Source organism: Melopsittacus undulatus, chromosome 8 (assembly GCF_012275295.1).
Source record: "Melopsittacus undulatus isolate bMelUnd1 chromosome 8, bMelUnd1.mat.Z, whole genome shotgun sequence".
Taxonomy (NCBI): Eukaryota; Metazoa; Chordata; class Aves; order Psittaciformes; family Psittaculidae; genus Melopsittacus; species Melopsittacus undulatus.
This window is the reverse complement of record NC_047534.1, coordinates 3,445,920-3,454,356: the sequence shown is the minus strand read 5'-3', so window position 1 is coordinate 3,454,356 and position 8,437 is coordinate 3,445,920. Positions and strand designations below refer to the sequence as shown.

The window sequence follows — 8,437 nt, the reverse complement described above, 5'->3', positions numbered from 1 at the left end:
CTGGCTCATCACTGTGTTTGCAATGCTTCTCTCTGGTTTTAACCTCCCTTTGCCAGTCATTATGCCACTTGCTTTTGCTTCCACAGACCGCCAGCCACTTGCGTCTGTTTTCTACCTATGGAGCCATTGCCAGTGGCAAAAAAACCACCCCAAAATTGGATGCAGTCTTAACTTCTAGCTCTTAAATCTGCCCAGCAAGTCACCCCCTTAAAGGACCCCGGTGGCTTATTCATTCCCTAGTTCATTTGTATAAAATACTGGATGACTTTGTTCAGATTTAATATTATTATTATTATTATTATCATTATTATTATTATTATTATTTTGGTAAACAGTCTCCCAAAGAGTTTCAGTGAAAAAATTAAAAACCCTCTCACCTCTCACTCCCTTTTATTCCCCAAATTAAAAAGCAATACGTTAATGTTGCATGGTATTTCAAGTGTTGTTCTTGTGCAACTGAACCTGAACGCCTCTTGGAAGGAGCAATTTTGTTGCTGTTGTTGCTGCTCAGTTAAAAACGAAAGGAAAAAAGTAAAAGAGAAAGATTTGTTTCCTGATAATTCCTCTTTTTTGGATCTCGGGTCCAAGAAAACGCTTTCCCTGCAAGGAGAGCAAAGCCCCATGGGGCACATGGGGTGAGCGTCTTCCTGCACCCCACTGACCTTCTTCTTGCCATCCATCCATCCATCCATCCATCCATCCATCCATCCATCCATCATCCATCAATCTCTCCATCCATCCATCCATCATCCATTCATCTCTCCATCCATTATGCATCCATTATCCATTCATCCCTTATCCACTCATCTATCCATCCATCCCCCCAGAGCCATCGGCCCCACCGCGGGCACCGGGCGCCGTGGCCCTGCCGCCGTCCCCTCCTGCAGACCGCTCAGTGGTTATTGCGATGAAACTGAACACTATGAACGATACTAATTTCTCAAGCATTCCTATGGCACTTGCATTGTTCTGCATAATTGGAGCGGGTTGTAGGGGAAGAGATTAGAGGAGGAAAAAAAATACCCTCGGAAAAGTCAATGGAAGGACCAAGAGTCATATTTCCGACTCCCTCCTGTATGACCTCTGATCCAACGCTATTGTGGCTTGCAGCCTGTCGAACTCGTGCCTGTTGTCTGGGCTCAGTTCCTCCAAACCCCGGCTGTCGTCGTCTTCCTCTTCCTCGTCGCGGCTCATGAAGGCCAGCTCGTTCTCGTAGCAGAAGGAGTTGGTGCTGGACAGCAGGAATTTGTTCTCCACCAAGTCCTTGGCGCTGCAGCGGGGGGTGGATGGGACCTCATAGGTTTTGTGGAAGTGGGAATAGTCTACTTTGTACTGGTTTTTCTCCTCGAACAAGACTGGCTCGAAGCGGTGGCCCCAGAGGATCTCACTGGCCAGGTAGGAGCTCCGAGCTTGCGTTGTCATAGCGGTGGCTTCCACCATGCCTTCCAGAATGACCACGATCTCAAAGTCGTCTGTCTCCAAGTCCTGGCGGCTGATCCCGAACAAGGGGCTGTCTTCGTTGATCTCGTGGAGAATGGTGATGGGAGACACCAAGAAGATACGGTCCAAGCCTTTATCAAAGCCCACGTCGATGTCTATTTGGTCAAGCGGTATGTACTCCCCTTCTTCTGTGATCCTGGGCTTAATGAGCTGAGCTCGTACGTGGGCTTCTACTATGTGGCTTTTCCGGAGGTTCCCAACTCTCCACATGAGGCAGAGTTTTCCATCTCTCATTGCCACTACTGCGTTATGGCTGAAAAGCAAAGTCTGGGCCCGTTTTTTGGGCCTGGCCATCTTTGCCATTATTGCACCAATCATGAAAGAGTCAATTATACACCCCACGATGGACTGAACCACCACCATGAAGACCGCGAGCGGGCACTCCTCCGTCACGCAGCGGAAGCCATAACCAATAGTCGTTTGGGTCTCGATGGAGAACAGAAAAGCAGCCACAAAGCCATTGACCTGCAGAACGCAAGGCTTGAAGGTATCGTCTCCAACTGGGTTCTCCAGGTCTCCATGAATGAGTGCAATTAGCCAGAAAATCAGCCCAAACAACAACCAGGACACTAGAAACGCCAAGGAAAAGAGCAAGAGCATATACCTCCAGCGGATGTCAACGCACGTGGTAAACATGTCTGCAATGTACCTCTGAGGCTTGTCATCCATGTTGGTGAACTCCACGTTGCACTGACCGTTCTTCTTGACAAACCTGTTCCTGCATTTCCTCCTGGTGTGGATTTTCCCATTGCCAAAGCCGTTGATGCCTGGCATGGTGGTCAACCTCAGCCCGTCTTCCTCGGAGGACACGATGCTGTAAGGGTTGACTCTGCCCGTAGTCATCCCTGAGCCAAGCCCACAGTGAAGGTGAAGGGTCCTGCGACACCCAGTGTCCCCCTGGCCCACCCCTGCCCACCCCCCAAGCTCTGTTGCGGTGGAAGAGAAGTCCCAAGCTTCCACGTTGTGGCTGCCACGTCACCACGTTGATCCCGTGAGAGGCTCTGCAAGGAGAAAACAAGGACACGTCTCTTACTTCTCATGCCAAGGGTACCCAAAGGGATGTTTGGCCATGGGTCTGATGGGGTGGGTGGCTACTGAATGAGGACCCCCCCCCCCCAATGCATTGACTCTCCTTATACCTAGGCATAAGAGGAAGAAGAAGGTCTTAGAGTTCATCCTCTCATACTACAGAGCGAGTGAGCAAACCTTGCTGGGGAGATGGAGCATTTGTGGGAGCCTCAATGACAGCAGCAGATGAAAAGCCTTGGGTAGCACTGGAATCTCTTCCCCTTTCTCATGAACTCAGCTGTCAGAGCAGGGTCAGGCTGCTGGAGAGGGAAGCAGGAGCCCAAGATGTTCTCCTCAGCAGATATCTCCTTAGAGATATCAATAAAGGTACTCCTGAAAGCAGCTCCATCAGTTCACATTGCCCGTGCCAGATGGACCGCTGCCCAGCACATTGCAGCGGCAGCCGCCCGACCTCCTGAGCACCAGCTCTTGTGGGGTCAAGGGAAAACTCAGGGAGATGTGGATTTAACCTCCATCTCCCAGCCCAGGGATGGGAGAGGACACGGTCAACGTGCAGCCGGATGGAGAAGGCCCCGGGAAGGCACTCGCTTGGGGCAGAGGAGCAACTTTCCCAACGCATCCATTGGGACACGGAGCCATCTACGGTCACAGATGGGTTTCTTTGGCCAAAACTGATGAAGGGACAACTGCCACTGGGGAATGGGGAGTTGTTTTGATCCTTTTTAGAGGGCTCAGCTGCAGGGTCAGGGACCTACACATGGCTTTGCCTGGGAAAGAGATGGCATGGATGTAAGACAGGCGGCCCAAGCCGGGATGGTGGGGGAACGCAGTGGCACCCTGGCAGAGGGGACCCCATCCCCTCTGTAATGGGATGTGTGGCTGCATCAGGGAGTGAAGAGCATTGTAGAATCCATATGGCACATAAAGCACCCTATGGAGGTGGCACTGCAGGAACGCTCCCCAAACCCACCTCTGCTGCAGCTCATCCTGTTATTTAGTGACATGGGATGTGTCAGTAGCGATGGAACCACCTTGCTGGCAATGAGACCTGCATGGGGCAGCAGTGTGGAGGGGAATGGGTGCAGAGCCCCATATAACACCCCATTCCCCAGCCTGGGTCATGCCTGGGGGCACAGCCGATCCCGCCGGGCTGTACATGCTGTGTCAGATCCACTGGCATTGGATCGATGCAGTCGATTCCTGCAATCAGCTCGAGTGCTTGGAGCTATGCTGGGACAAGAACACCCTTTCCATTACACCACTGCATGGTGACCAGCATCAGGGAGCATTGCCAGGCACAGCCTGCCTGGGGCTGCATCAGCCTGACTAGCAGTGGTACCCTGGGTTGCCTTCTTACTGAAGATCTCCCCAAATCCAGCCTGGGATTTGGGAATCCCAGCACCACAAGCAGAGCACTAACAACCTGCCCAAACCTCCCAGGACCTGATACACCAGACAGCATCTTTCCTCCAGCACAATCACGTTATATGCCCAAGCACTGCTGTCATTTATGGTGTGTCAGCAGACCAAGGGATTGCTCACAACAACACGAGATCCTCTCCTTCCTTCCAGACATTTGGAACAGCAAAATAGGCACAAACACTAATATTAACTTTGAGTATTGCCAACTTGGAAGTCAAATGGGACCGAAGTGGCCGTGCAGAGCTGATGTATCAGGATGGCTGCAGGCTCACACTGCCAAATCCATGCTGCTCACCCATCCCCAGTATCCCTCCTGACCACACCAGCTCCATTCATTTACCTCCCTTCTCTTTGTCAATGGGGAGCCAGCAGAGGCTGTTTCTCCATCACCCCTCTGGATGCCCAGGGGGGAACAGGCCCAGAGCTTTTGCCAATGAAGTCCTGGTACATGGGAGAAGGGAGTGAACTGCAGAGAGCTCCCGGTGACCTGGGCAGGATTAGCTGGGGCTGGATTAACTGTGCTGGAAGGGAGATGTGCAGGGCACTGCGGAGGCAGCAGCGCTGCCTTCACCTGGGGGACAGTGCCAGGGACCCCCCGGCTCCCTGGTCCCTGCCACCCCTCCCCTCTCTCTTCCCCCTTTCCCCCTTCCCTCCTTCCATCTCTCCTGTCTTCCCTTTGCTCTTCCTTCTTCCTGCTCATTTATTTCTATTTTTTTTTATTTTTTTTCCTGGGTTTTTTTCTTCTTTTTCTCTTGTTTCTTTTTTCATTTTGTTTTCCTTTTTCTTCCCTTCTTTCTTTTTCCCTTCCCTCGTACTTCCTCTTTCCCTTTCATTTTCCCTTTCTCTTTCCCTTCCCCTTTCCCTTTCCTTTTCCTTTTTTTCTTTTCCTTTCCCCTTCCATTTCCATTTCCATTTTTTCCCCTTTCCCCTTATGTTTTCCTTTTTACTTTCTTTCTTCCTTTTCCCTTTTTCTTTTTTTCTCTTTCTCTCTTCCTCTCTTTCTTCTGTTCTTACTTTCTCTCACTTTTCTCCTTCCTTCCTTCCTTCCTTCCTTCCTTCCTTCCTTCCTTCCTTCCTTCCTTCCTTCCTTCCTTCCTTCCCTCCTTCCCTCCTTCCTTCCTTCCTTCCTTCCTTCCTTCCTTCCTTCCTTCCTTCCTTCCTTCCTTCCTTCCTTCCTTCCTTCCTTCCTTCCACCCCATCCAAGCACCCCAGAATCATGGAACCCTCTGCTGCAGGGGGATGCCAGGACAGACCCGAGGGGCTGACACTGCTTCAGGGATGGAGCAGCTCCAGGTCCCACACGGGACCCCACATCCCCTGTGTTGAGTCTCCCCTAGGAAGCCGGCAGCAGCAGCAGCAGCATCAGCATGGGGAGACAGCAGCTAAATAAAGGCGCTCGGAGTGGCTGTGCCGGAGCAGCCGCCTGCGGCTCCTGCTTTATTTAGCCCCGTTTTGTTTGGAAATACTCGCTCCGAGTTTGCTGAAAGCCGAGTTTCTGCCGTGGTTTCAATGGGAAGGCTCCAGCCCCACGCTGCCGCCGCGGGATACGGCTCATGGAAACCCGCGGCTGGATGGGCTGTGCCCTGTAGGGACCCTGTGCTTCCATGGGCCACCCTCCAGCATCACCCGCATCTCCCCACAACCACAAGTGATGGAGGTGTTGTAAGAGGTGACAACCCCTGCCCCTGCCTCCTCCCTGGGTGTTTCACACCCCTGAGCATCACAATTCCACCTCCTGGGGACAAACTCAAAGCTTTCCCTAATAACCTCTTCCCCCTTAATCCCATTGTCAGTGCTGACAAACCCATGCTGGGTGTTGAGCAGGTCCAGGACCGTCCCCTGCTGCTCTTGTGCAGCGCTAATAGTGTTAACACGTAGGAAACAAAACAAGCCCATAATATCAGTAGCGGGAAGGAACAGCCCATAGCGCCATGGGCTACCCCAGCTAATGAGCTGACATTAGAGGCAATGACTCCTGCCACTAAACTGCAGCGACCAAACTCCCACCACGAAGCGAATTCCCGCAGGGAATCCAAGTGTTTCCAGCAAGCTGGATGCCTAATCTTATTTCCATTGTTTTAAAAGGGAGTTAAATGTTAACACCAAGCTTCTGAGCCAAGGACGTGTGTGCAGTGCTGGGGATGTCACTGGTTAGAGCCCATTGAATGTGCCGATGAGACTTATCATCACACCTTCCCACTGTAACCACTGGAGGGGTTGTGTTTTAGGGCCATCAGGGATGCTGTTCCCCCTCCTGCGACCTCACAGTGTGGATTTTATCGCTGCTAATGGAAGGGGAATGGGCTGTGTTCAGGTGGGATGAACCCATATGGAGACTCGGAGGAGCTGAGATTGCGGATGCGGATGGAGGTGACCATAAAAGAGGGGATGGTGCAAGGAGGTCACTCTCGGTGCTGCTGCCTGCTCTGTGTTAGGAGATAACGCTGCTATCTCCTGCAGCAATGCCCTTCATGCCCCAGCAGTGGGACAGCAATGTCAGCACCAAGGAGGAGGCTCTCCTGTGGTCACACCAGGGTGCTCTTGTTCACCCCATCCTGATGGAGTGACCCAGCACTGAGCACCCACACAATGGGGGTCAGTGGAGCTGCAGAGGGGAGGCTGCTGCCTTAATAACTTGGTCCTCCAAAGTCCTGCTTTTGGGTCATTCCAAGAAATTAAGGGTTGATGTGGGGGGAGAACCCTCCAGTTTCCTTCTGCTTCCAGGGTTATTATTCCTAATAATGAGAGAAAACTGCTCTGTTTTGGTAAAGACATGGGCAGAAAACAGCCGCAGGCATGCATCCCCCCATGGAAACCCATGCACCCCCTGAGGGCCAGAGAGCAGCTGAGACATCACCGTCGGCAAGCCTGGACAATGCACGCAGGGGGAAACTGAGGCACAGGGGATAAGGAAGGCCATTGGTGGGGAATATGGAGGGAATGGGGTGCCTGGAGAGGTGCTGGCTCATCCCCATCCTCCTGAGCCACGTGCGGATGCGGCCGCATGGGAGGAGAAAAGGGTCCACGTGCAGTGCTCAGCACCACCAGGGCCAGGTGGCCTCTAAAGGGTTGTGCTTAAGCACCATAGAACTGCTCTATGTGCCCTGGATCAATGGGATCCTGGGAAAGATCCCTACAGAGGCTGCACTGAGCACACGGCTGGTCCCCACATCCATGGCACAACAAGGAATGGAGCATCCCGGTCCTAATGCATCCGTGTCTGTTCCAGCCAGAGCATCCAGCCAGGCTCCAGCACCAAGGCTACACAGCTGGGACCCCAGCACCACTCCTGTGATGTCTCCCCCTCAACACAGTGTCAAAGGTGTCAGGAAACGCCACAGGACCCACATCCAGCCCTGAAATCCCATCTCGCTTCCCTCAGAAACACTGTTTGTCTGCTCGCATCCATACAGCCGGACATGGCTGGGAATAAGGATGAGGGCAAAGGGGTATGGAGGGGGGGGTAAGGCTTTTGCAAGGTCAATCCACATGGGGTGCTGCCAAAGGATGCCCCTAAACCCCAAGGGATACATCCAGACTGCCCTATCCCTGCAAGACCCCTGCCCAAACCTTTGTGGTACCCACAACCCCATCCCCACAACCCCATCCCCGCAGCCCCATCCCCACAACTGCATCCCCACAGCCCCATCCCCACAACCAGTCCCAGCTGCCCCAGCTCATAGAATGGATGTTAATACCCCACAGATCACCCTGGGAAGGGGAGCAGAGCCTCAGGCCCCCCTTTGGGCAGGGGGATATGGGGAGGAGGAGGTCGGCCCTTACCTGGTGCATGCCCGGGGGGGTCTCCCCAGGGCTCCCCAGCCATGGCTGCAGGGCGCAGGGTGCCCCTGGCCCTGCTGCAGCCCAGGGCAGAGCCAGAGAGTTTTAATTGAGTTCCTAGATTATCCCGGGGGAGAAATTGTAATCTCCTTAAACCCAACCTCTGCTCGCGTCCCGTAACCTCCTGTCCTGTGCTGGGCAAGGGATTTACGGAGGGGGAGGGGATGTTTCCCAGCCTGCTGATGCTTCAGACCCTGCGCCCAGCAGGATTCATCCCATGGGATGTCAGGGATCTGCTCCCAACAGCCATGGGAATTAAGGCTCGGCAGTGGCAAAGTCCCCTCTCCCCATGGCACCTGGGGTGTCCTAAGAGCCTCCTGGGGCACCAGTGATGCTGGGTGGTGCTGGGTGCAGGAAGGGAGCTGGCAATGGGTCAGTGGGGTGCTTGGGGATGAAGATGAGCACCCCTGGTCTGGGGCTTTGAACTGAAGCAAGTCCCCTTCCCTGTGAGCTTCCCTCCCCAAAAGCCGCATCCCTGGACCGCAAGGGCCAGAGGGTGTTTGTGGATGGGTGACCTTGGGGTGTCTCTGTGATCTCTCCTCCATCACATGGCCCTGCTCCCTCCTGCGTATTCCCATATCTGGATATGTGCTGGGCTCCAACCCCAGTGTCTCCCAAGGACAAATGCCAGCGATGGGGCTGCAGC

General features: G+C 53.6%; 1 protein-coding gene across 1 annotated transcript; it reads right to left on the bottom strand.

Moving 5' to 3' along the window:
* Positions 1-803: 803 nt before the first annotated feature.
* LOC101880176 (ATP-sensitive inward rectifier potassium channel 12) lies at positions 804-2,391 on the bottom strand. The gene has a single exon (XM_005141357.3). The coding sequence runs from the start codon at positions 2,341-2,343 to the stop codon at positions 1,054-1,056; it is 1,290 nt and encodes a 429-aa protein (XP_005141414.1). The 5' UTR covers positions 2,344-2,391; the 3' UTR covers positions 804-1,053.
* Between the last annotated feature and the right edge of the window lie 6,046 nt (positions 2,392-8,437).

Bases quoted from the DNA above. Each gene is read 5' to 3' on its own strand.
- LOC101880176 (XM_005141357.3), bottom strand. From the start codon at position 2,343: ATGACTACGGGCAGAGTCAACCCTTACAGCATCGTGTCCTCCGAGGAA.